This window comes from Cyrtonyx montezumae, unplaced genomic scaffold, assembly GCF_038088225.1.
Source record: "Cyrtonyx montezumae isolate F1298 unplaced genomic scaffold, pur_monq_1.0 scaffold_18, whole genome shotgun sequence".
In the NCBI taxonomy this organism is placed as follows: Eukaryota; Metazoa; Chordata; class Aves; order Galliformes; family Odontophoridae; genus Cyrtonyx; species Cyrtonyx montezumae.
In genome coordinates, this window is record NW_027071914.1 from 7,959,349 (window position 1) to 7,986,171 (window position 26,823).

A 26,823-nucleotide genomic window follows, 5' to 3' on the forward strand; every position below is an offset into this window, starting at 1 on the left:
ATCACTTTGTTCACATCTTCATCCTTTCAGTTGGTTTTACACTGTAGAAATATACAAGATGGAAAAGATTCACTTAATGTAATAATAACTGTAATGCAGCAGTAATGGAAGGCTGGCTCTGTTAAAGCCAAAGCAACCATATTGTTAAACTGTGCTGTGTAATTTAAACTCTCTTTAATAGCTTATGTGTAGCCTCTTGTGCTGTCTATCTATTCCAGTTACTACAAATTATGGCATTGTTTTTGTTATGACTTCCTAAATGTGCCTACCAAAATAAACTTATCTACAGCTAGGGCAAGATAGTGCTGTTTTCAACCCTCTATGTCACTTCCAAAGTGAAATTTTACCATCAATCTATCCATTAGAAATGTTTGTCAGAATGGAATCTTTCCCCTCCAAAAATTAAAGAGTAGCAAAGGTCACTTCTTTTTTTTTTTTTTTTTTTTTTTTAATTTAAAAACAAAGAAGCAAAACAAAACTTATTTTGCAAACTGAGCTTTAGTTGCAGAAAAGCAACAATTAAATCTTTCTTTCACATGTAAAGCTAACTTGTACATAAGTTTTCCTCAGAAGACGTTTATAGCAAAAACGTCACCTCCTACCCAGCAGAAGTCTGAGCATTACTGATATCTGAAGAGCAATGCTGTTTACAGATTTAGTATCTGCTGTAGCATCTGGATTTGTCTCTGAATCTTTTCAGGCACTGAGCTTGCCCAGCGGGAACTCTTCTTTGCTCTTTCCTAGGAGCAGGCTCAGACTTTTCCTGAATACTGACACAAAACCATTCTCTCCCTCAAACTGAAGATAAATAATTTCTCTGGTGAGTTTCCACAGATTGCTGCAGAGTTTGTGAACTGTGCCCAGAGGCTGCTGGTCTCACCTCTCTCACGGAGAGGAGAAACATACAACAAAATGCTGCTGACATTTTTAGATGAGATATTTTCTCTGCAAGGTGCACGGCCCCATGCCAGCCTCCTGAGGAATAGCTACAAACTTCACATCTTGGAAATAATAAAATAAGAGACATTAATAGATCTGACCCCCAATTTTGAGATAAAGGACAATCTTCCACATGAAGATTCCAACCCACTTGATTTCTGGTTTTGTTGCCATCTTTTGCTTAACGTTTTAATAAAAAGTACATTTTAAGAAGTTTTGTTACTTATAAACATTAACTATAATACATATTTTATATGTGGCCCAAGACAATTCCACTTAACGCAGCCAGGGCAAGGCAAAATGTCGGACACCCATGTCTAGGATCTGCTTGGCTCTTCCTGAGGCCAAAGCACAGGACCAGAAGATGTACAGGCCTTAAATGAACTGCTGCAGAATTATTTTATAAATAAAGGAAAAGATTTACCTGTTCCATGTAATCTGGTTAGTGAGTAGTCCTAGAAAAAATTGAGAAGAATATTTTACAAAGTTAGCAATGCATTCATGTCTGTGACTTGGCACTGTGCACTTGAGACCATGGGCAGGGGAAAACTCAGTGGGAAGGAGGGTGGGAAAACAAAGAGAATGTTTCTCGAAATCAGGATTGACTGTACTGGCAGGCAGGAGGAAGCAGGGAACTTCAGGGGGAGGAGAAGCTGGCTTTACGCAGGTTTGGAGCCCTTGTTTTCAACTCCAGAATCAGTCTTACTGCAGCTTCCCTCTCTCCTCTCTCCTAGCCCACACTGCACTCTCAAACCCCCCAAATCCCACCTGAATTCTCATTTTGAACCCTTGTGGGAAGGAGCCAGTGCTGGGCACTAAAGGGAGGAGGCTCAGTTCCAGTCAGCCACGCACTGCTGTTGGGTCGGGGCAGGACACTCACTGTGGACAGCTTGCAGTTGCTTGTCCAGGAGAGACGAGCTGTCCAACAACCATGTCTGGAAGCTATTGATATTGCCCTGATTCAGCTGCACCACCTTCATGTCCATCTTGCGGATCCCGAACTTGTGACTTGAAGTCCTAGGATGTAAACAGGCATTTCACCATGGAAAGCCATTTAGCATTAAAGATTTTACAAATTCTTTCATTAAGAAGGACTCTGCTTAGAGGATGGTGCTGAACAGCTCTTTGTTAAAGTTAAGCAAGTCACAGCTTTAAAAAGTAGCAATTTATTTGGCATTACTTGTTACTTACCAAACTTGCAAAGGGCCTTTGAAATGCTTTGAAATGAGAACTGGAGAGCCATTTTGCTACTATTTTTGTGAGAGGGTGCTTTGACCTATTGCAGGCAGACTGTCACTCTTCTAGCACAGTGACCATCGTGATAAAAAGAAAATGTCAGACATATTAAATGGTTTCCAGGCTTCTGGAAAATGACTTTGATCCCATAGGATAGGTTTTGACTTAGAGCAGAGCTGTGAGTAATGGAATGCACTGCTGCCAGCACAGTCCCCAGGTATGCAGTGATTCTAAGTTATCCTTACCATCCAAGTTCAATCTCAGCTTTAATTTGTGCAAGGTACAGGGACGAGATCTTAAAATCCAGCCAGATGTTAGAGCTAGCCCTTCATTTAGTTTCCTGGAGTTTACTGCAGCAACAGAATCCTTAGGAGATATGTAACTTAATGTACTGACAGCATGGTTTTGCACCATTGAATTACAGCAGACACCCAGATGTCAATTAGGAAGTGCTAAGTTATAAATTAAATGGATCACTTGCAGGAAAAGGTAAGTGCTCTGTCAAGTCATTACACCTCTCCACCAACAGAACCAAAACTGAGCCAGTCACCCTGCAGCTAAGGAACTAAGTGTGTGAGTGTCACAAATGCACAGCTGGGAGAGCACTGCTGTGTGTAACATAGTCAGCAGCTATGTCCCCATCATGGTTAGTTGTGTGGACATGGTGCCCTCCAGCACAGATGGAATAGCTTTGCAGAGGGGGTACCAGAACAGAGGGGCACACGCAGTTGGTTTGATCTCAGTTGATCTCAGTTATCCACACCATACTTTTTCAAAGAAGAAACCAGGTGTTTTCAGATGGCACGTACCTGTCCAGCACCTGCTTAAATTCCTATGATTAAGATTGCAAAAAAGAAAAAGAAGAAGAAGAAGAAATCATTAGTGTAATTTCCAGAAAGGGCAGCTGGCTGACAAGCAGGCACATGAACAAAGAACAGCTGCTTACTTTGACAAGACAGAAAGTGTTTGATTGTTGTCTTATCTTCTGCAAGGACTGAAGATGCTGCGCAATCTCCTCTCTCTTTTTTTCCAGCTCTCTCTTCAGTTTGGCAAATTCTGCTAGTTGTGATTTCTCAGTGGATTGAATATCACTGAGGATCTTCTTCTCTTTCTTATTTATCTGTGCCTTTATCTCTCCAAACAGCTTCTGCAGCTGAGAAGTCACTGTTTTTGTATTGGTCTAAACGAAGAGATAAGAAAATGGTGCAGTGGCTCAGGCACTCAACTTTGGGTCTCTACTAGGTTTCTGTCCTTTCAACTGTCTTTAGAAGGAAGCAGACAATAAGTGCTTAGATTATCTGATAAACACACAAAAAAAATTACCTTGCTATAGAAACAAAATCAGACAAAATTCATTGCTAAGTGCTGAAAATCCCACTTTATACTTTTATTTAAGGGATAAAAAGCTTTAAAATATATATAATGCTATGTACAGACTGTGGTGTGCAAATGACTACACTCTGCCAGTCCTGCAGCCACAGTGAATGGTGGAGTTCCCTAGCTGGTTCCTTCTGAGAAGCCATGCTGGGAGGCTGTGAGAAAGCTTCATTTCTGGGAGTTTCTTAAATCATTGTTTTCCCTACTTTGGGCTGCATCTCTTTCTATTCATCTTTTTTTCTTTTCTACTTGCACTTCTAGTTGAAGAAGTTAGGCATCTATTTGACACCTGAATTTTCCTCCTGATTTGGCTATTGTTCTAGCTAAAAAATTCTGTGTTCCTTGCTTACCATATTTATACTGCAGGCATAGTAATAATAACAGCCAGTATATTTCATATTGAGCACCACTCCTAATTAATTAATTCTTGCAGAAGAGCCAAGCTAGATCCTAAAACCCATATAACCACGCGTTAAAATGTAGTAGAGTTACAAAGAATTGGTTTGACTGTTCCCCCAGGGGCTCCAGATGAGATGAGGAAGGCAGCCCACAGCAGGACAGTCAGTGGAGGCCACCAGCTGCCATTCAGACACAGCTTGGCCCTGACACAGCCACAGCATCTCTGTGCAGCCCTGGCTTGAAACTGCTGTCACAGAGCAGTTTCAATACCACCACCTGTACAGGGCTGCACCTGATGTTTTCAGTAATTACTGGAGCATCTCTGCAGGTGAATCTCCCTGAACAACTTGCTGAAGGTGTCACCACAGTATTACTGCAACCATTTATTTCTTAGAAAACATGAAGGAAAGATGCTCTGAATTAGCTGTGACCTGGGCACAAACCTTGATCCGATCCTTGTTTCGCTGAAGCTCCTCGAGGGTGGTAGATATATCACTTTTGTATCCCTGCAGCCTATCCACAGTGCGAGAGAGGTCATCCTAGCAGAAGGAAAAAGAGCACTGAACTTCACAACAGGGAAGCAGCACAGGTATTTTTAAAGCAGGCCAGCCATTTGTGGCAATGAAGTGGCATGTGTGCCTGCTTTCCCCAGCACTGTGTTTACAGTAAGCCCTAAAATAAGCTGTGTTTACTTGCCTCATAATGGTAGGGCATCACTGCAAAACCAGTATAAGTCTTGAAGCCTTTCAAGTCAATGCTCTATTTTTCTTTATGTGTGACTTTGTCTGTGGTAGTTTAATCAGTTAAAACTTTCCCTTTGAATAAGTAAATTTCACTTTAAATCTCACTTTATCTGTTCAAGTTCTGTTCATGCCAGAACCTCCGCATGTGCCTAATGTAATCCAAATCCTTGGTTTTCACATCTGTCAGCATCTGTGGCATCTGTGGGCAGGGTAACAAGCAACCATCTTTTCAAGACTTCAGCAACTTGATACCACAGTCACTGAGTGCTATTATAATGTGTGATAGCAGATGATATTCAATCTCGTTCTGCAGGGATGAGGCAGGCTCTGGATTCTGCTGCCTGGCTGATGCTCGCTGCTCCTCACCTGATTCTGGCAGTGTTTTCACACCTCCAGCACCCACTAATGGGCACAGCAGCACACAAGCAAGTTTCTTAGAACTCTCAAATAAAAAATGATACCAGAAAGCTCTGTTTTTTTTTTTTCCATGAGATATTTGTCATAGCTGGAAAGCTTTAAATCTTGAAAAATCTTAAGACGAAGAATCAAATCTGACTGAGGTTCCTTGCCTGGCTTTTGCAAGAGGAAAAAATGACTCCTTGGATCAAGCCCTTGATAACCCCTCAGGCACCACAAGCAAAGCCTAGCACACAGGACCAGGAACCAGGATGCTGCCATGCCCATGGTGCTGCTGCCTGCCTGCAGCCTGTAGGATCCCACAGAAAGGGCTAGCATTCCTGCCCCCACCCCCCTACCCTATGCCCCTCCACCCCTGGGCCAGGGCTCTGCAGTGAAATACCTTGGGGAGAGGGGAGAGCCCTTACCATATTCTTGTCATGAGCCTCCTTCAGGGTGAGGATCTCGTGGCCCTTGTGGCTCCCTGTGATGGAGCACAGCACGCAGATGAACAGCCCCTCGTTCTGGCAGAAGTACTCAAGGACCCTGCCATGCTCCTGGCACCTCCTCTCCTCCGTCGAGCCGCTCTTGCCCACCTCCACCAGGATGTGGTCCCTCTGGGAGGCCCTGGCACTGTGCTTGTCCAGGTGGGCCTGGCACAGGGAGGCATCGCAGACCAGGCACATCTTCACGGCCGCCTGGGGCTTGTCAAGGCAGAGGTCACAGGGCACCGCGTCTTCCTCCACTGCGACGCCTTCGTCCTGCTTCTCGTTGTGGCTCAGATACACCTCCACGATGCTGCACAGATGGAAGTTTTTGTGCAGCTCCAGGATGGGCCCCAGCTCGACCCTACATACTGGGCAGGAGTAGGGAGCATTGGCTTGCTTCTGAGCCCTGAGCACCTGCTGGGCACACTGCTTGCAGAAGCTGTGCCCGCAGCTGAATGCCACGGGGTTCCTGTACAGGGACAAGCAGATGGAACAGCTGAGTTCGTCTTCTAAGCTGGAAGACCCTGTGAATCCTCCCTTAGCTTTCGCCATGGCTGCTCCACCGACACTTCCAGCAGCCTGCGAGAAACGAAACTGAAAGGCTCTGTCCGTGGCACAGAGCCAGCCGAGGCCCGGCCCCTGCAGCCCTGCAAAGCCGAATGCTTTCCGATCCGAGGCGTGCCATCAGCAGCTCGCCTGCAGCCCTTTGCCCAAACGAACCCTGGACGGGATGTGCCCGGCTGCAGTGAGTCAGGAGTTCTCTGCTTGGGAATGTCCACTGCTCCAAGCACCATCCTGCTGGGAAAGGTACCCCAGGCAGCCCTATGGCAATGCTGTGCAGGACAGAGGGAGGTGAGAGGTGGTGTGCTAGAGCCAAGAATGGCACTGCTGCTTTTGAGTTTCATAGCATTAAGGCTGTGCCATATACTTTTTAATAAACTAGATTAGCAACAAGTTTTGTGAACCAAATTACTTTAATAATATCCATCCAACACAGCCATCGATACAGTTGAGCAAAAGTACAAAATTGAAACAAAAATACTAAAAACCTGAGAAGATATATTTAATGGCAGAGCCACATTTTCTCATTCTCTTGACTCAGACCATTGCTGCAGAAGACCAGAACGTCATTATAGCTCAGGAGCAGGCCCAGCCCAAAGCCCAGTTTATACTGTGGTAGCAGAGTCCATGCAGCTGCAGACCTGCAATGTAGAGAATCAAAGCACAGAAAGGCAAGGCAGCCTTGCCCCCAGATCACTACAGGAGTGAAATGGAGCCGTCAGCAATGCTGAAGACAGCATAGACAGGATAGCTTGCAGGGATGGTTACTGTAGCTATAGGCATACAGCTCCTAGGAGAGCCCCAATCCCTGCCAGACACATCAAAAAATGACACTGCATTTCTTTCACAGTCTAGCTGTACTCTGAGCAGCCTGATGGCTGTTTTAAGAAACTGGTTATGAATCTTCTTTTCATTCAGGAACACCTTGAGGTGACACCGAGACACTTCCAGGTAGCACTCAAAAGTGTAGTCAACGACACCCACTTTCCAGTAAAAGGAGTTGCGGGTGACCACCTCCCAGAAGTGCAGGCCGTTCCAGAAGCACTTGGTGCTGAACACCCAGAACTGCACCTTGTGTGGCTCAAAAGATGAGCAAGGCGGCTCAACTACACTGAGCTGCTTGTCATCCACATGGAGTCCGCTTGCTTGACATGATTCAAAAGTCAGATGTTCACGAGCTATAAAAACAAAAAAAACCCCAACACATTATGGTTAACAGAGTGGATTATCAGCATACACCTCCAGTACTGGAAGCTAAGGTTAATCTTGAACCCATCAAAGTTATTAGAAGTATATGAATTAAATACTTCCTGCACCTCTCTTAACTAGTTCTGTGTAGTTCTAAAAGGAGTGACTATCATGTTTCAAGAAATACTGCTATTCTACAATTTTAACACAACTTCTGCTTTTCGTTTCCAGCTACAGAAACTCCTGGACTTTGTTTTCATCATTATCCTGCAGAGCTTCATTACGCTTTCCAAAAAGCTCTCCGGATCAATCCCCATGCACAAGAAGCACGTGAACACTTTATAAAAGGTTATTTACTTATTATCATTTGAAGAGCTTACTATCATTTTCTAGAGCTCTCAATATTGCCTTAAGTATCAACTGCCACAGACAGGAATTTACTGTTTTCATTCCTACTATCTCTTGCAGGTAATACATTTCAATATTGTAGCATCTCCTACTCTGTAGGTTATCCTTTCAGCAGTAGTGACTGGGCTAAAACTGCTCAAATGGGATAGGTAATTACAAAAATCCAGACAAGACAGCAAGAACAGGAACCAGGACTTTTTAAGCCAATTGGACAAGCATCCTACTGCCCACAGCACATCAGTTCACTGGTCTTTCAAAGAAGCACGGAAGAGTACAATTATTTAGATAGAAAGAATGATTTATTTACATTTCCAAACAAATCCCACCTGGTGCTGGGGAGTGCTCATCTTTCCTGTGTCACTTTGTCTCTAGTGACAGAAGGGGTGTTGCTATTCTCTTCGTCCTCTCAGAGAATTCCTAGAATTCTTCACCTTGCTACCACAGCCCACTCTAATGGGGGGCAGTGGAGTCCCAGAGCACCGAAGCCCAGAACAACCTCCCTTATTTATTTATTTATTTTTGCGCACGTGTGAAAATAATCAAATACAGTGCTAGTGATCAATTCTAGAGGTACCTGGTGTACTTGCTGTCTCGTTACAGTCCCTTCTAAAATATGCTTTTTTGGCTTCTCTGGCTTGCCTCTCACTTAGTGAAATAGTCACTTACTAAGTAATGATACCGTTGGCTTCCTGTACAAGATTATTCGGACAAAAGGCTGGAAATGCTCTCGAAAGGTCTCTTTTATTGATCCATCCATAATGCTCAGCAGCTCTGCCAGTTCTATGCCATCTTGATTAGGAACTTGTTCCCTTCTCCTAGAACATACAGAAAGGCATCAGAACAGAAGTGAGTCGTGGGAAGATGTTACTAATCCCGACACTGAGCCAACAACTGAGCCATGCAGAGGGCAATGCAGCGCTGGGGACAACTGAATATCTAAACTCATCTGTTCTCTGCATGCCCACACAGGCACCTAAATATTCAGGAACTGCCCCTAGCTGGTCTCAAGAATGGGGAGGGTCAGCCATCAGCAGCTCAGTGAAATACAACAGCAGAGCATCAGTGAAGAGCTTACCTGGCTTGTATCGCTGCCAAACCCTGTAAAAAAGGCATTTTGAAAGCAGGATTAGCACAGTACAAACAAAGGCCAACCTAAGTGCCGCAGTATCTCTGGGATGGGCTGTTAGGTACCTTAAGGAAGAGCACTGGATCTTTTTGATCTCTCAGAGCCTCCAACTCCTGCACATCGTGGCTGGCAGCATCCTTCATCTCTTCATGTTCTTTTATCTGTGGCTGAATCTGAGAAAGCTGTTGCTCCTGAATGTCACTGATGGTTTTCAGGATCTCTGTTTTTCTTCTATCCAGCTCCTCACAAATGGTTTTGAAGAAGTTCTCCAGATGATTCCTGCGCAATCTTTCCAATGCCTTTTGAGAAAACATTTGCAAAGCTGTTAGGGACAGAATGTTACACTTTCCATACCAACTCTGGCTTAGAAAGAAGCCTGGTCTTTTCTGCACTTAGAGAAGTAATATCTACTTCTTTCACATGGCAACATACCAAGATGTCTCACTGACAGCAGATGGGCCAACTGACATAGGAGCCCTTCTCCAGCACCTCTTTTGTTCCTTTAAAGAAAGGTGAGGAAGAATGCTTTATCTGCTTACTGACTCCACCAAGTTGCCTTCACTGTTAGCAAAAAGCTGTGCTGCCACGAACAGCACACTGCCAACAGGTACAGGTCTGCCTTCATACTAGAAGAGAGAACGTCCCTTGCCTAGTGCCTGGACTTCCAGTACTTCCAGTCCCATCATTTCTACTGGTGGAGGGAGTCAAATACCAACTGTGCCTAAGCAGAATGAAGCATCATCTGGAGATCTGCCCTAAAGGCCCTGCTCTACCAAGGGCTTTTAGCATTTGCATGCTAAAAAATCCCAAACACTTTGGGACAGTCTTTTAACTTCACATCTACTAACTTCTTAGAAGCACAGGCTAGCCTAATAGGATTTCTTGTTGTAAAGAGGATTACAATCACTGTAACATGGTTTATATTTTTCCCCTAAAGGTTTTAGAGCCTACAAATTGAAGAAAGAAATCACCACCCACCTAAAAGGAAGCACGGACTCAACAGCAGCTTTGAAGCTCATCTATCATTTGTAATCTGAAAATGTACCTCCCTGTCTTATAAGAAACTTGCTCATCAGCCTCCATCAATGGGAAACCCAGAAAGTATCTCAGAAACCAACCAGGAACTAAAAAGCTTTGGGATCCAAGGTCAAGGAAAGGGAAAAAAAGAACCCTTATCTCATCAGCTATGAGTGTAACCCACACTCTAAGTGCTATGGGATTGTGGAACAAACCTTGATGTTTTCCTGACATTTCAGCAGATTTTTCAAACTTCTACTCACTGCATCTTTGTGGGTTTTCACTGTTTCCAGAGTTTTAGGAAAATCGTTCTGAGAAAACAACAAGAGGTATCAGAACAGCACAGATGTAAGCACACAAGACTGGCAACGTAATGGAGATGGGTGAGGTCAGATCTGGAAGAGGCTTGTTTGCTGTCTGCTCTTAAGCGCATAAATCTTTACTGGAAGATTTTCCCCCTGAATAGAACTCATGAACATGCAACAGCCACATGGAAAGCTACTTTTTATTGGTGGCCACTTCCCTTCTGTTACACAGCCATTAATTTCCATTGCACAGCTGAGGCTGATACTCCTGTTTGAGGATGCAGGGAGGACCAAAAGCAAAGCCACAAGCACTCAGTCCCAGTAACTCTTCACAAGGTTGTTTCACATCCCAAGGGGCAACGTGGGGAAAAGCCCACACCAAAATCCAGGTAACCCAAGATGGAGCCTGCACACCTGAAGCCCAGGAGATGTTCTGGCCTCGCACTGAGGGCAACTCTCCATATCCCAGACCCCTGGGTTTTCACTCGAGCAGCCTCAGTTCTGGGCAGCTGTCCTGGCATCCTCTTACCTGCGCTTGCCCAAAAGCCTCTTCCACACTGATGATTTCGTGGGTCCTGTGGGAGCTGGTGGCACAGCACATCATGCAGACACAGACCGAGTCTGTCACACAGTAGCACTCCAGCAGCTTGCCGTGCTGGGGGCATCTCCTTGCTGCCAAAACACGAGCGTCACAGGGCTCCACCAGGACGTGGCTTGTCAGGAAAGCCTTTGTGCTGTGCTTGCCCAGGTGGGCCTGGCACAGGGAGGTCTCACAGTTCATGCACGTCTTCACCGCGGGCTGAGGCTTCTCAAGGCAGAAATCACACAGGATCTCCATACCACACGGGCCTGAACTTCCTCCGATCTCTTCACATTCCACTTCCCGTTTCAGTTCCTCTTCGGGAGCAGAATTTTGCTCACTGGTGTCCAAAAACTTCTGCACTATGCTGCGGAGCTGGATGTTGGGCTGCAGCTTCGCAGGAGGAGCTTCCTGGGCGCTGCACACCGGGCAGCTGAACAGCTCCTGCGGGCAGCGCTGACTGCCGAGCACCGCCTGGATGCACTCCTCGCAGAAGCTGTGACCGCAGCGGAGGGACACGGGGCTCCTGTAAATATCCAGGCAGATGGAGCAGGTCAGCTCCTCCTGCAGCTCCTTCAGCATTTGCGGCTCTGCCATGGCGTCTGCAAAACGGAGGACGCAACAGGGCGAAGGCCGGGAGGGAGGGAGGGCTGCGGTGGCGAAGCGGCGGAGCGGGGACTGCGAACTGCGGACACCTCGCCAGGGAGCGGAGCCCCGCGGGGATTGCAGCCCGGCCCGGGGCACGCAGCCCTGCTCTGCTCGCTCCCCCTGCCCGTCCCGTCGGAGGATCGCCCTGCAGCCGCTGGGTGGAGCGGCAGCTGAGGAGCGCAGCCGTCGGCTTCCGTCTGTATCTGATTTCGCTTTCCTTTCTGCCGGTCCCCTTGTAGAAATTCCTCGAGGTAGCATCTGGGGATCCTCCATTCTTAAAGCATGGCCCCGTGTCCACTTTCTCCCTACTCCAGCACTGCCCAGGTTCTCACCTTCCCTCAGTATTTGAGTTAGACCTTTGTTTCCCCTGGAAACATTAGGGAGGGAAGCGCAGAATCTTAACGCTGGAAAAGACCTCTAGGATCATCAGCTCCAACCCCAACCCACCCCCACCGTGCCCGCCAACCACATCCCTCAGTGCCACATCTCCATGGTTCTTGAACACCCCCAGGGGCGGTGACTGCACCCCCTCCCTGGGCAGCCTGTGCCAATGTCTGACCACTCTTTCTGAGAAGATTTTTCCTGTTATCCAGCCTGAACCTCCCCTGGTGCAACTTAAGGCCTTCACCTCTCATTTTATCACTGTTACCTGGGAGGAGGAAGTGCTCCATCATTTCAGGAGCAGGGGAGAGAGGAGGATGCAGGCACCTTATTATACTGTTTTATGAGCTGCTGCTCTCTATTCACTCCTCTGCAAGCCCTCTGGCTGTACCCAGCTCTGGCAGTCCGATGCTCACAGGTGGCAGTGCCTGGGGCTGAGATGCTCCTCCGCTCCTACAGGCTGCTGAACAACCCTGCAACAGATATGACTTCCAGCGTTTTGGAATTGCCTGCTCCTGTGCTCTCAGGAGGTGGTACTTAAAAAGTGGCAGAGCTGATGAACCCCAGTGCCTTCAAAAACAGTTTCCTAGAGAACCTTACTAATTATTTCCCTGAGCAGACTAAAATCTGCTCTCTCTGTTGAGGTTTCCGTGGCAGCTTTCCAAAGATTTTAAATTTGACCACTTCAGAAGTTGTCCCCATGCACAACAGCCGGTCACTGGCTTCTCTTAAAGAAGAGATGGGTAAAAGGAAGAGGTATCTTAGGGAATGGAGCTGCATATTCGAAGCTAGATTGTCCTCCTGCTTTAGAAACCTGGCCCATGATCTCTCAGTGTTTTGCTACAACCTTCTCTCTCTCAAAAAATAAATAAATAAAATCGGGGTTAAGAGAAAAAAAGACTTTCCAACTAATGCTATTCTAAAGCTGAAAATGAAGTAAGCACTTGGTTCCAGATGCTTTTAATTGGTTTGATTTACACATGTGCAGAAATCACCCTTCCGTCATGTGCTTTCCCTTTCTCTTTCCTAGCATTGTTTCCCCACGTGGCCCATAGCTGGCTCAAAAATCAAGGCTCTCCCCTTCCTGTCTTCCGAGCAGCTGCTGGCCGCAGTCAGTAGCAGTGTCCTAGCACAAACTGTCCCTATGAGCCCCTGGTGGCACAGCCCTGGCAGCAACCTGTGTGCAGGGGCTGGTGTTATTGGGCTGCTCTCAGCTGCTCCTCGATGCCCAAAGAGATGCTGAACATGTATTGCTTTAATCAAGACTCCTGAGCCAGGGTCCAGGCAGGTGTGTTGTGCTTGTCTAAATGCCCACAGCAGCAATAGTTATTTATTTTATGGTAATTTATCAGACAAACCTCTTCCTGGTGACATTCACCTCCCAGTCCTGTTTCACACATTGCAGCTGCTGGGGACGGGTGCAGCTCTTCCCTATCAGCTCCTATCAGCTTGCTGCTCACTGCCTGCTCCCCAGTGCTTTCTTGTGACCCCGGCCCTCTTCTGTACTAACTCCCCATCACTCAGTGTTGGGATATCATTAGTTTTTGCTCCTCCATAGGGTCTGTACTTTATTTTTTTCAGTACCAAACCCTGAAATCTGGTTTTCTTCCCCTTGATTAATCAGAGTCATTAATCTTTTCACTGAAGAAAGAATTAATCTCCCTAATTTCCTTCAGGAGTTTGGATAGCCAGAAGGTGCTGGAAGCCACAGGTAATGAGCACTGTAAATAATCTGCTGATACCTCATGGGCTGTCTGCATGGTGCCCACATGGCACAACGATGCGGTGCCTCAGCCAAACAGGCTTTTCAGTTCTCCCCTTTGGCCTCTGTTCCCTTTGGCAGGCTGCCCCTGTGTCTCATGTGTCCCTCAGCACAGCCATGTGCACCAACCCAAGCCGGGCTGGCCATGGGAGGAGCACTTCTGCACCGGGTGCTTCGGGACCGCAGTGCCTTCCCCAACCCATCTGTAGGAAGCACGAGTTTGCTGCTCTCCTTGGGCAGCTGAGTTCTGCCTGGACCTGAAGTGAGCAGCTCACAGTGAGGGGTGGAGATGCTGGTGATGAGAGCACGGGCTTTCACCCAGGAGTTCTCCCATTTAGCAGTAGAGAGCCGAATCCTTGCCCTGCAACTCTCCGGGCAAATGCTGCTATTTTGCAAACCCACTGAAATGAAGACTCCTTGTGATACAAAACCAACACGAGCAGATACAAATCATGGATGGAGTGTGGCAGGCTATGGGTAAACCAAGTTCCTCTCTGTGCCCTTCTCCAGTAGGTTCTGCACAGGCAGTAAATCCTCCATGCTCCACAGTACTGCTGAGAGCCCGGGACACCTCGTGCTCCTTTTTTTGGCAGGATTACATCCAGGGCCCACGTGCACTGCTGCAGTGGAGATGGTTTCCCTTGAAAATGATCGCTGCTGTGAAGGCAGTGGGGAGATGGGGGCAGCTCCCTGCACCACTCTGCTCTGCACCCAGCTGACATTTCTTCAGTGCTCAGCACATGTGGGGTCCTTGTGGGTGTCGAACTGAAAGGGAAGCAGAGATGCTCAGACAAGCAGACAGCCTCAGCACATTTGCAAGAGTGCTGTGCCTGATCCTCAGCCACTGCAGCTGCTGCTGAGCCGATGTGTCTCACCCAGGGCAGATGTGCTCCTGCTGCACGGCTCCCCAAGGCTCTGCTCAGCCAACACTGGGTGCAGCCCGCTGTGCCATGCAGGCAGCAAGAGCCTGAAGCACAGCAGCTAGATGCCTCCACTCCCACCCATGAGTGGGATGGGCATTTGAGGAGTGGGATTGCTTGGGAAACGGTATCTTCTTACCTGCAGGAGGCTGCTGAGAAGCATGAGGGATCCAAGTGTGAGATTGAAGAGGTACTTGGAGGTAGAGATGGCGTTTGAAAAACTAAAATGTATCCAGCCAAGGACTGAGGGGGAGAGAAAGAGGGAATAGGCTGTGGGACCCACAACGGGCAGCATCTAAAGCAAGCTCTCCACTGGTCACTGAAGGACCATAGTGAGCACCAAAGACAGCATCCACAGGGGTACAGAGAGCAAAGCTTGGCAGGGCCAGGAGCAGTGAGCTGGGGGATTGCGTGCAGGCGAGGCAGGCAGCAGCTGCTGGTGAACCCGGGTGAGCAGGCTGAGGTCCCTGAGCTGGCAGGCGGCAAAGAAACCAGAGCCATCCCCAGTCCACCCTGTAAAGATGCCTGTCAGATCTGGCCGGCAAGTCAGGACAGAGAACTACTGAGTGGACAAATGCACACATTGAGCTCCAGAGCCCCGGCAGGAACATCTCAGTGCTGGCACTGCGCTCCTCCCCAGAGCTGGGAGCTCTGAGCACAGCCAGCCCTGCTCAAGGTCAGGCGTTCAGAGGATGCTGAACATGCTGCCCTCATTGGGCAGCGTCAACCAGCCAAGGTCAGCATCAGAGGCTGTCCCCGTGCACAACAGCCAGCCATGGGCCCCTCTCCCTCCCACAGGGCACGCTGTGCCTGCTGACTGATACCAAGAGAGGCACTGAAACTACAAGGTATGCGAGAAGAAGCTGGTTAACCAGAAAGCTCTGCCAAAATAGCGAACCACTGTGCTGGTTTTGCTGTGTTTTTGTTGGTTTGGGGATTTTTTCTCACACGGATGAATGTCACTGTTGGAGCCTGTACACAACTCCACATCCCCATGGCCCACAGCCAGTTCAGCACACATCCCCACCAGCAGTGCGGGGTGCCTGCTGGGTACCCTGACATGCCCACAGCACGCACTTGTTGCTCCTTACTGCTTCGTTTCCCAGTTTGTAGTATACATGTTATCGTTTATTTATAGGCAGATCACTTCACTATTTACAGTACATGAGCGTAGAGATTCTACAGTCTTTGTGATGTAAACAAGTAACTCCGCAGCAGGGGAGTCTGGAAAAAGAAGCCAGTTCTGAAGTATTTACACAATTTAAAATAGAACTTTTATACCCACCGGATAGATATAGATAATACATCGAGCGATTTGGTTAAATTATCTATGAAACTATAGAATCTGACAATGTAAAAATACAAGAAAACGTTCTCTCGTTTTAGAAGGTAGACAGTTAAATCACACTAGAAATAAATCTCTGTTTAAAAATAATAACAATAATAATAAAGGAAAGGCATAGGAATCCATGCCACCTTTTAAGGTTAAAGTATATTACATAAATAAGGACACAACGGAACGGAACCGGGGGGGGGGGAAACAAGAAAGTGAAATATAAAAAACCACTACCAATTAAAAAAAATCAGACTACAAACTCGATTCTTAATCACAGAGGGATCAACTCCGCCACTGCGAGCAGAACATCACTGAGTTAAGCAGGACTCACTCAGCACGAGGAAGGGGGCAGAACTGGCCCCTAATAATTAATAGCAGTGTCCTTTTAGTGGAAAAAAAAAAAAGAAAGAAAAAAAGAAGTAAAAAAAAAAGAATTTAGCTTTTATCATAAATATCAAAGCAGATGTGCCCCTGCTTAGGTGAAATTCTTACACCTTTCTCGAGAAATGCATCGCTCTCACTTCCTCTCTCTCATGCACACAGCCCTGGGCAGTGTGGGGCGGTGGTGGCGGTGCCCGCGCTCCGGGGACGAGGAACGGAGCCCGAAGGCTGCGCACGGTTCATATTGCTTCAGATCGTCGGGAAGGATGGAGATCGAATGGAAAGGGTTTCAGGGCTCGGCTACGAACGTCACCCAGCATAACACCAGAAAGAAAGCACAACTCAGAAACATTCAAACACTGGTCTGTGGTGCGGCGCTGCACGGGGCGGTGCTGGAGCCACACTGCTCCTGTCGGGAAGGCACGCAGCACACAGAGCTGCGCTGACAGGAGTCGGGACGAAGCTCATCTTTGGGGCAGCATCAAACCTAACACTTGGGATTGTCCTCTGCATTCAGCCCAGGCTTGGAAACATCGGCTCCCCTCCCACGGAGCCCCAGGACCCCTGCTGGATTCCAGCCAGGAAACCTGGTATCCCACCCTGAACAACGAGATTGTATGGGGCAAATGTGTGCAAAGAAAGCGAATGGGCATTTCGTCATCGAACTCTTCACATTTAGCGTCTCCCCACGGTACTCACAGGCAGCTATCGGGGGACATTCTACAGCTATATACTTCTTACAAAAATAAATCTCCTCCTTACTTATTGCCTACTCTAATATACCCTTAGCTCCCAGTTTCTCTGGGCTGTGCCCCAGTGGCGAGGGGTGTGGGGGCACCCTGCACCCAGGGCAGCCTCGGTCCCTGAATGGAGGGAGCTCCTCCTCGCCCCTGAGCACTACGAGCAAACAAAACCTTTACATTAAAAAAATAAAACTCCAGTGGAAACTTATTTTTCACCACTACCCCTGCATGAGCGACTCTAAAGCCAGCCAGCAGGCAGCCACACCTGTGCTTCTCAGCACAAAACACTCCGTGCACACCAAATCCTAAACTGGGGGGAGCCATGGGGGCTGGCGAGGAGGGTGCCTGAGCACCTGTGTGCGTACTGCATCAGTGCACGAGACGTTTCTCAAGGGGAGAGGGACAGTGAGCCGTCCAAATCTAAGGGGGGGGGGGGGGGAAGGGAAAACCCCAAACGACAACAAAAACATCCATTTATAGGCTTCAGGCAACACGAAGACCACTTATTGCATCTCTCCCTATCCTACGACTGCAGTACTGATTGGCTCTGTGCGTTACGAGGTTCCCATCGTAGGGAGCACCGCGGCCCCGCGCGGGAGCGCTGCGATGGCACGGGAAGCTGCAGGAAAGCAACAGCAAATTTTGGATGGGGGCTCACAGAAACCAACGCTGGCAACTCGCCTGGGGGCTGCCCCATGGGGTCCTGGGGCCCTGGCAGCCCTGCAGTGCTTGCCCTTCCCCTCTGCCAGGCTTGATGCATCCTCCAGCTGGGAGCAGCCCGGGGCTCACTCCCACAGCTAAGCAAGGAGGAGATGGAAGAATTCCACTTGGCTTTTTTTTTCTCTTTTTTTTTCTTTTTTTTTTTTTTTTTGGATTGATCGTTTTCTGAAAAACATCAGCACAGCACAGGACAGTACTACCCACCCTAAATGTGTCGCTATATACATTCTACATAAGCTCTATAGCAATCACATGTAAACATCATCGTTGTGAGGAAATACTAGGACAGAAAAAGGCAAAGCTACAATGAGGCAATTGCCAATAGCAGATGCTCAGTCTCGGCCAGGGTTACTCGTGTATGCCGGGTCAGGGACAGGAGTGGGGACAGCCTGTGGCAGGAGGCACCTCGGCCCTTGCTCTGGGATGAGAGCCAAGTGGCACAAGGACAGCGACCGGCTCTGGCAGCATGTGTGGGAACCAGCAGAGCCGTGTCACCACCTCGCTGGTGCTGTCAGAACCACAGGTTCCATGAGAGCAGTGAGAAACAAGAGGGCACTGCCGCTGCCACGGCTGCTGGAGCCCTTCTGCTGGGGACAGGCCTGGGCTGGAGCCACAGGCTGTGTCAGCAAGGCAGGGCTCCTGGAACCGAACCTCCTGCAGTTTGGGGGCTTTGGTCGTACTGCCTGCAAGGTGAAATGGCGTCCACACTGAGGAAATGGGAATAAAAACCCTAAGTCACGTACTGGGGAGACCCCAGAAGACTCTAATCTATCTATTGGCAGAGTTAAGGCTATAATATTCTATCTACAAAGGATGGCTGAATCCCTAGTGGTCTCTGTCCAGAAAGCAAATGAGGGCGATGGAGATGGCTTGAGGAGCCGGAGAGACTTCCTTTCCCTCGGGGAAATAGTTCCTTTGGCCTGCTCTCGGTTGAGATCCCTCCAACCAAGGCTGGGGTCTCTCCTGCTCCCACGTCTCCCAGAGGTGGGGGGCAAGTTCACAAGCAAATTTAGCAGGGACGCTGCTTGAGCATGCCTTACATCCAGTGCTGCCGGGCGGCCCTGGCAAGGTTGGTGTGAGCGGCAGCAGGCCAGCCAGGAGCCACAGATGTAGTAGCAAAGTGGCCACGGTCCCTTCACGCTGCTGGGCACAGAGGCAGCAGCACCGAGCACACCGCTGGTGGGCATGGACCCGGCTCACCAACTGGGTGCTGGGCGGGCGTATGGCTTATCGGGCACCGGATGGGGAACGGGCAGCGCGTCGGGCGGGCAGAGACAGGGGCTGCCACGCCCCTGCACACAGCAGAACCAGAGCCTGCAGGTGCCCGGGCCGGAGCAGGGATGCACGGAGGTGGTTGTGTGTCACCACCCTTCCCTTCGTGCCCGCACCGTGGCCCTGCTCGAGGAGAATGGCTTTGACTGCAACGTGGTGAGCTGGCGGGGAGGCGGGCGGCCTCGTGGTGGAGGGCAAACGCTGGCTCTGGGGCTCTGCTCTGACCCCCATTTGCTCAGTGGCAAGTGCCTCATTACAGTGCATAGTTAAAAATCAAGGAAGCGGTACAATAAATCTGAATTACAGTACATCTGAGCCATAAATACGTCTTTAAGTATATACTTCTTTTTTCTTCTATTAAAAATTAGTTTATAATCCTGATTCTATTCACAATTAACAATTTCATCATCACACACTACGGACAAAAAATGTTATGGTGAACACAGCTGCAACTCCACGGCGGGAGCACGGGGCGGGGGCCGGGGGAGAGGGGCCGGGGGCTCCTAGGCTCACCCTAAAACAACCAGTCAGAAGCAGGGCGACTAATGTGTGGCAGTGAGACATCAACACCATGGGGACTCACAGACAGAAGCAGCTTTGTTCAATGTAAACATCAATTGAAAGGGACAGCAGTCTCTCTCTCTCGCGCGTGCGTGCTCTCGCTCTCTCGCTCTCTCTCGCTTGTCATAGACTGAATAATTTCTTTGAAAACGTAAACATATTGGAAGTGCCTTGACTGAGGTATTGAGGTATTCCTCCAAGGTTAAGGCTGTTACCGATGCAGGCTTAGCTGGGCCTCCTGCAGCAAGCTGTCAAAATCCATGGTCTCGTACTTGCTTTTCACCGGCGCCGGGGAGGACTCCTCCGCGCTGCAATCTGGGAAGGGCAGGACACAGGAGATGGGTCAGGGCAGCAGGATGCCCAGGGCACCACGCTCCCCATGCCATCGCACCACTGAGCTCTGGCCGTGCTGGCAGGTGCCAAACACCCGAGCTGGTGCTTCCCGTGCTGGGTGCCTGCAAATGTGCCACCATTATCCCATGTCCCAGAAAGAGAGAAAGTGGGAGAACGGGCTGTTTGTGCCCATTGAAAAGGAGTAAGGTGGTGTTTGGTGGAGAGGCTCTCTCAGGTCAGGTTGGACGTCAGAAATTCACAAAAACTGCCAGATCCAGATGGGTTCTGAGTCCCCAAAGTATGGCAGCTCCCACGTGAGCAACCAGGTCATGGCAAGCGTGGGCGACTGCCTGTGGAGCTCCCCTTCTCCTGCATCAGAAGCTGAACAAAGAGTGCCATGACAAAGCCTGCCACATCTAGCAAATGCCAGAAATCAGGCAGCCTCATTTAGCAGCAGCTTAACCCCTCTGTGTGCATATTTTTTGCTAGAGCTGGGAGCCATGCTGGGGTCCCTGTAGCTCTGCTGCCCACAGCACAGCACAGCCAGTGCTTTCATCATGGGTTGCATGCTGGTTCTTACCTCCTCAGAGCCCAGAATGAGGGATCCTGGGGTTTATTACATGGATAATGAGCATTTGCACCCACAGTCAAAATCGGAGTACTGCTCTGAGCAAATGAAGGTGCTCAGAGGTGCACCTTCAACAAGGTGCTAAGGGATCGGGCAGTACTTGTGTCAGCCTGGGCACCTAGGGTTAAATCAAAATGTATGGCTTTATTTTCTGGGCATGGAGCAGGGTGCTTTATTCTGTGAATGAAGTGAGACAAAAGAACCACTTCACCTCCCGCAGAGGGTGCAGAAATTAACATGTGGTGTTCATGAAACACTCGAGGGCTAGAGTATCAAGGGCCAAGCAAGGCTGGATCACGTTTCTCTTTCAGAACCAGCACAGGGTTTTGCTCCTGCCCATTAGCAAAGGCTGAGGGGTGAGGCTAAGTGAGCCCTGTCTGAGTCCAGGAAGGGGCCTGCAGAGAGCAGAGTGTGTGCTTGCAGAAATCCACAGTTAATGCAACCACAGTACATTTCCTTTTGGATGAGAAAGTACATACGCAGTGCCGGGGATATTGTCCTGTCAAGCAGCAAATAACTCAGATCACCTTTTTGAGCTGTTGTTAACTGCTTTCTCTAATGATACGGAAGGGAGTTCTCTGCTGGTAAGTGTCCAGCACCACACAGAAACACATGTGGGAAAGGATGGGCTGTTCATCAGCTGAGATCCCGCAGCCCTGGGGCAGAATGCTGTGCTTTGCAGCCAGCACACCCTGGGGTCCTCACACAAGCTGCTTTCTTCCTGCCACTGGCACCCAAAGCCATCCAACTGAGCTGAGAGCATCTGTGTGAGCTGTGCCAGAGCAGGTGGGCTTTTGCTGCAGGCTAGAAATGCTTTAGGATCCTTGCGTGACCAAGGTTCAGAAATGCAGTGTGCTGTTACCGTGCAGAGCTGATAAACAGGATGTTTCTGAGGAAGCCTTCTTACCTAAGTCAGTGTATCTGGTCCAGAAGAAGTGCCCGAGGCTACCAGAGCTGAGCTGGAAGGAAGGCTCATTCCTCTTCCTCAGCAAGGTGCCATTCTTCAGAGATAAGGCGGCATGCTCTGAATACCGGTAGGTGATGAAGCCATATTTGTCCCCCCTGCACAACCAGAGAAAGCAGCAGAGTTGTGTCAGGCTCCGCAGCCATGCTCGTGTGACTCTGCTCTGTGCCATGCACCCACAGACCAGGCTGGGATGGGCACGGTGCAGACCCTCACGCAGCAGGGACCTCACCACCCACCTGTTAGTCCTGGACAGGACCTGGCACTCCACGATCTCACCGAACACCTCGAAGCGTTTCTTCAGTTCGCTGGAGCTCATGTTGCTGGAGAGGTTCCTGATGTACACCACCCGGCCTTCCCCCTGCCAGCACCAAGCCAAAGGTCTCAGGCTTCCAACCCACACCTCCACTGCTGCCGATAGATACTAGAAACATGGGGTGCCAGGAGCCCCTGCCCTGACCATGCAGTGCTGCCAGCTCCCAGCCCACCGCCACTGCATCCCTCTGGCATTTGCAGCCCATCCTGGAGAAGTCACCAGGGAATAATCCTAAGACAACTAGGGGAAAAAATCAACTACTCTGCAGTAAAATAATGCCAGATGGGCAGGTGTGAACATACACATATGTGCATGGCAGTAGAGAGGAACAGCATCAATGTCCCTGCACATGCAAACCCATTCCTGCCCCACACCCGTGCAGCCAAGCTGCCTCTGCAGCAGCAGCAGTGGCAGGGCAGCCCCAGGGATTCCCCAGTTCACTGCCCCAGCTGCCAGCTTCACGATGGAGCACTGACGTGGGATGCTCTGGGTATTTCTGTGCCAAGGACTCTGTGTATTGCCAATTGCTTCCGTTTTACTTTAGATTTTCTCTCTTCCCCCACCGTGTCCTTGTTTAACACTGGCCTTGCACCAAAGGATGCTGAAGCCAGAGCTAATGGGCTCCGGTGTTGCTCTTCCAGAACAGATTACTGAGGGCTGTGGGTTTCTTTATCCCAGTGTGCATGTGGGTGCCCATGGCTGCAGCTCCCTGCTCACTTACGATGGCCTTCTCCCGTTTCTTCTCAAGCTGACCCCGGCTCCTGCTGCCACCCTGACACCGCTCACTGTTCTCACACCTGCAGGGCACAAGAGTCAAGGTCAGCCCCAAAATGGGACCCTGGGAAAAAGCTTCAACTGTCAAAAAGGAGCTGAGGCTCAGCAGCAGAGGAGAGAATGGGTCATGCAGAGCATCCCACTGTACTCCAACATTGGGAAGGCCTTTCCTTGATGCCAAAAGAGGTCTCTAACCAGAGTACATCCCTTCACAAGAATGGCTCCGGCCCCTGCCCATTGCTCCCAGCACAATGGAAACGCGCATTACTTCCCCCAGGTGCTGTTCTCTCTGGCCATGGCTGATGTTTTCAGCAGCTGCTGATGTAGTACCAATTATATCAATGGATTTTTTTAATTAATTAACATCTTTATTACTCAGGCTAGCAGACCAGAGAGAGACAGTGCTGTCACGCAATGCCTACAGATAGTGCTGGGAGCACAGCTTGTGTGCACCAAGCACAGCGGGAACGATATCAGGACTGGTGCTGGAGTAGGATGCCCTGAGACTCACACGAGGACCACCTGCAGCAGGAAGGGAGGGGACAGCCACCATGCTGGGTCAGCTCAGGGGCATGTCTGGCCCAGGAATGTCCCAAGCAGAGGCCAGAGGAAGTTTCTACATGTGCCCCCAAGCTACTGTCTGCAGCTGCTGAGGAGCTGCCAGCCCTTTCCACTGCCCACCTGTACCTGAAGGTGCGTCTGCGTGTGGGGGATCGGGACCGGCAGCATGAAGACCCTGAGCTGGATCTGCTCCGGGAGCAGTAACCCAAACTGGTCCTGGAAAGGGGGGTTCTCCGCAGGCACAGCTTGGTGTCCAACGGGCTGTCGCAGTGCTCCTCTTCCTCCTCTTCCTCTTCTTCCTCCTCCTCCTCTTCTGCCAGGGAGCCACTTTCACTGCAGCTGTCATCAAAAACAGCATCATACTCGGGGGTCTTGCAGAAAGTCATGTCCTTGTTGTCAATAGGACTGTCCAGGAAGCCAAAGTGCTTCGTTAATCTGGCTCTGATCTCCTGATCTCTCAGCTGCTTGATGCCATCCTTCCACACCATCTCACCGCCTGCCTCCTTGCTGCCGAGGTCCAGCCCCTGGTAGTGTGTGTCTGGGACCCTCCTCTTGTGCTCCATCTCCATCTGGTCTGAGGGCTCCCAGGACTTGAGCACCTTCCTTTGCAGGGTGGCCTCAGGCTTCAGCACCTGGCAGTAGTCGTGGTCCCCAAAGGAGCGTGAGAAGGGACGCTTGAGCACCCCTGGCTGCTCAGCAGCTCGGCTCAGGTGGGCCAAGAGCTCTGTCCTCTCAGGGTGCTTCTTCGTGGCCTTCTGAAAGGTGGCTGTGTCCCCTGTGCTGCCAGCCACGGGGTTGGGGACAGTGCCATCCTCCTTGCCTGTCTCCTGAGGGATGTCTGGCTTGTACAGATCCTCCTCAGCAGGCTTGTATGGCGGAGTGGTGGGTGGCGTGAGACCTGAACCCATGACAAACAAACCACAGGAGTCAGTAGTAAGTCAGCTCTGCCCCCACTGACACACTCCATTTGACCCCAAAGGATGAGCAGCACTGACGTCTATCCACTCACTGGCACTTTGAGATAAAAGGATGCTGGATCCCCAGAGGGACCACAAGACTCTCCCTTCTCCCTGGCCCATGCAGCAGACCCCTAAACAGCCCCGACATCCAAACACCTTCTGCAGTGCCTGCACTTCAGAAAGATGGAGCCTAGAAGCTGCTCACAGCATTGTGAATCCCTGTGGCTGGTCACGCTGGGGGCTCCAACAGCACGGGATGAATGGCAGATCCAGGCTGAACTTGGGCTGTTCTCCAACCCAAGGAGAAGTGAGACATTAAAAGCCCATCCTACCTGCTGTCCCACACAGCTCCACGGTCAGCACTGTCTCCAAGTTTCTCTTCCCAAAAGTAGAGTCACTGGAGAACAGCAGAGAAGAAGCAGAAGAATGTGTGTACGTGAATACAGTCAGGAAATATAAAAAAGGAGGCTGAGAAGATGCTGCCTACAGACGTGCTATCCCACCATTCCTAGTGCCTGATGGTGACTGGGGCAAGCAGCATGCCCTCTTTACCACTGCTGGGGAAGAGCTGCAGCCAGACCTTGGGACACATCCCCCAGGCACCTGCCCTTACCCAAGGGCCTGGAGCCCCCCAGCCCCTCGCACCCAGGCAACGTGCGTGGCTCCCACACCCCCGCCCCGCTGCGCATCCCTCTGCTTTGTGGCATGCCCAGCCGGACACAATGAGATGGCTTTCCAGCCCCAGCGCGGTTAGTTCTGTCGACACAGATCCTGTGTGCACTTACGTTTGCGCCAAGGACAGCGTGAGACACCGGGGTGTTTCTGAAAGGCAGGAGAAGCAGGGTTACCGGCGGAGCTGCGCTCCCTCCAGCGCCCGCGGGCGGGCAGCGGCGCGGGGCAGCGGGAGCCGGGGCTGGGGGCACTGCCACTGAGGTGATGGCATCCACACGAGGGACGGCGTGGCCTGGCTCACACACACAAAGCACTTGCCACAGACAGGCTGTGCTGGCCGTGCTTTTGGGGCATCGGTGCAGCTGAACCGCGGGGGGAGGGCCAGCACAGTGTGTGCCGGGCTGCTGCTGCCTCCTCCTGCCACGAGGATGGGGAAACTGAGGCAGGAGGCAAGGGGGGAGCAGATTGAAACAGCACCCCGACACCACAACAGTCCCCAGCTCCCCATGCATGGGACCCCGTAGCCACACAGCGCCTGCGGGTCACCCCGGCCCCTCACCTGCGTGCTGCTGGGAGGCACAGCGCTGGCTCTCACCGTGCCCCAGGGATGCTGGGGCGAGGGGCTGGGGCTCTGCCGGAGGCACCACGCTCCCTCCATCTCCCTCTTCTGTGCCGCCCACCTCCACTTCGGCCGCGGGTTCTTCAGCGGGGAAGGCCTCGAGCGGTGGGCACAGCACGGGCTCCCTGCTGGCCACAGTCTCCCGGGGCATGGGGGGCTCAGGGGGCGGCTCGTCGAGGAAGGACAGCCAGTGGCCCAGCTCAGGGTTGAGTCTCTTGGACCGTCGGACAGCATAAACAGTGCTCTCAGGCCTGCGGGCTGCCCTCCCCGCGGCTGTGCCTGGGGTGCTCGCACGCCTCTCAGTTTCCTCCTCCACACTTCCAGGCTCCCGCACAGCCTCCACTTCGTTCCCAGGGCTATGCCGCGGCTCTGCTCTCTCCAGCACCGCTTTGGCTCTTGATTTGCAGGCCTCTTCCCCGTCCTGGGTCAGCGCTGAGGGTGACCGGGCCAGGGAGGCGTACACGGGCCTACCCAGGCGGTAGGGCTTGCTGACGTCGCACAGCAGGTCCCGTGCCAGCAGCTCCTTTAGGATGGAGAAGGAGGCTGCAGGCTTCTGGCAGGCCCCAGCCGCGTGCCAGGCACAGCCTGGCCGGCTCTCTTGCGGGGCACAGTCCGCTTTGGCTCTCTTGAAGGGGCTGCTGCAGGGCTGGGGCCTGGCGTCGGCAGCGGGCAGCTTCCTGGGGGGCAGGCAGTAGGTGTGCATGTAGCGGATGAGCTCCACCACCGAGTGCAGCCTCCCCTCACAGGAGAACCGCCCATCAGAGCTGTCCTCTGCCGAGGAAGGAGAGGGCACCACGTCGCTGGAGCTGAGCGAGTCCTCACTGCAGTCGCTGTCGTCCTCGTGCTGGGAGCAGTCGCCCACGGGTGGGTGCAGGCGGCCGCTGGGGCACTGCTCGGGTGCGCGGGGAGCTTTGGTCTGGGCGCAGGGTGCCGTGGAGGTGAGGTGCCGGTGCAGCTCCGTGCAGCTGCGGCTCTGCAGGGCGCCCGCCCGCCGGTCCCGGGGAGCATCCACCTTGGGAGAGGAGAGGACAGAGCCAACAGTCAGCTCCACGCCCCGCAGATGGACATGGCCAACACACCCGGGGTGATGGAGACACCTGGGATGATGGAGCTCCTCCTTCCCAGGAGGGATTTGCAGCTGCTCCTAAGCAATCTAGTTTGCCCATCCTAATTACCATTATCCAAGTAGAAAAATCTTGGATGGCAGCTTCTGTGGGGGTCAGGAAGGGGAGCGGGGCCGGGTGCTGCAGCACTCCCTGGGCCCAGCGGTGCCGTGCTGGTGAGGAATGAGGGGAGGGGGCTGAGGGACAGTTCCCATAGAGCAGCTGTTCCCATACAGCAGCACTCAGTGAGACCGTGAGAGGACTGAGCCCCTGGGCCAAATGAAACCCAGTCATTCCCCAGTGCAGAACAAACCCACAGGTTTTGCTGAGTCACAGAGGGCACTCCACCACCCCATGGCTCTGTCCCCCTCCACCACGGGGCTCGGGGGGCCTTCTCTGTGCACACA

General features: G+C 51.1%; 3 protein-coding genes across 4 annotated transcripts in view; all 3 read right to left on the reverse strand.

The window, feature by feature from the left end:
* Positions 1–967: 967 nt before the first annotated feature.
* Positions 968–6,171, reverse strand: LOC136047438 (E3 ubiquitin/ISG15 ligase TRIM25-like). Its single transcript, XM_065734527.1, has 6 exons — positions 5,519–6,171; positions 4,395–4,490; positions 3,122–3,355; positions 2,985–3,007; positions 1,820–1,956; positions 968–1,394 (listed from the first exon to the last, which is right to left on the reverse strand). The coding sequence occupies exons 1-6, from the start codon at positions 6,128–6,130 to the stop codon at positions 1,360–1,362; spliced, it is 1,137 nt and encodes a 378-aa protein (XP_065590599.1). The 5' UTR covers positions 6,131–6,171; the 3' UTR covers positions 968–1,359.
* A 362-nt stretch (positions 6,172–6,533) lies between these two features.
* On the reverse strand, positions 6,534–11,684 carry LOC136047763 (E3 ubiquitin/ISG15 ligase TRIM25-like). The gene is made up of 6 exons (XM_065735058.1): positions 10,713–11,684; positions 10,094–10,189; positions 8,927–9,160; positions 8,811–8,833; positions 8,402–8,550; positions 6,534–7,317 (listed from the first exon to the last, which is right to left on the reverse strand). The coding sequence occupies exons 1-6, from the start codon at positions 11,682–11,684 to the stop codon at positions 6,836–6,838; spliced, it is 1,956 nt and encodes a 651-aa protein (XP_065591130.1). The 3' UTR covers positions 6,534–6,835.
* Positions 11,685–17,667: 5,983 nt separating this feature from the next.
* Positions 17,668–26,823, reverse strand: part of PPARGC1B (PPARG coactivator 1 beta) — a 36,254-nt gene continuing 27,098 nt past the window's right edge. Inside the window, exons 5-12 of one of the 2 annotated variants that reach the window (XM_065734522.1) lie at positions 25,254–26,325; positions 24,808–24,844; positions 24,355–24,419; positions 23,190–23,961; positions 22,450–22,525; positions 21,652–21,773; positions 21,356–21,510; positions 17,668–19,802 (exon numbers count right to left, since the gene is read on the reverse strand). In XM_065734522.1, coding sequence (XP_065590594.1) covers positions 19,699–19,802; positions 21,356–21,510; positions 21,652–21,773; positions 22,450–22,525; positions 23,190–23,961; positions 24,355–24,419; positions 24,808–24,844; positions 25,254–26,325 — 2,403 coding nt within the window. In that variant the 3' untranslated portion in view covers positions 17,668–19,698. Of the gene's footprint in view, positions 19,803–21,355; positions 21,511–21,651; positions 21,774–22,449; positions 22,526–23,183; positions 23,962–24,354; positions 24,420–24,807; positions 24,845–25,253; positions 26,326–26,823 lie in introns of both variants that reach the window. The other variant, XM_065734521.1, reaches the window with a different exon arrangement.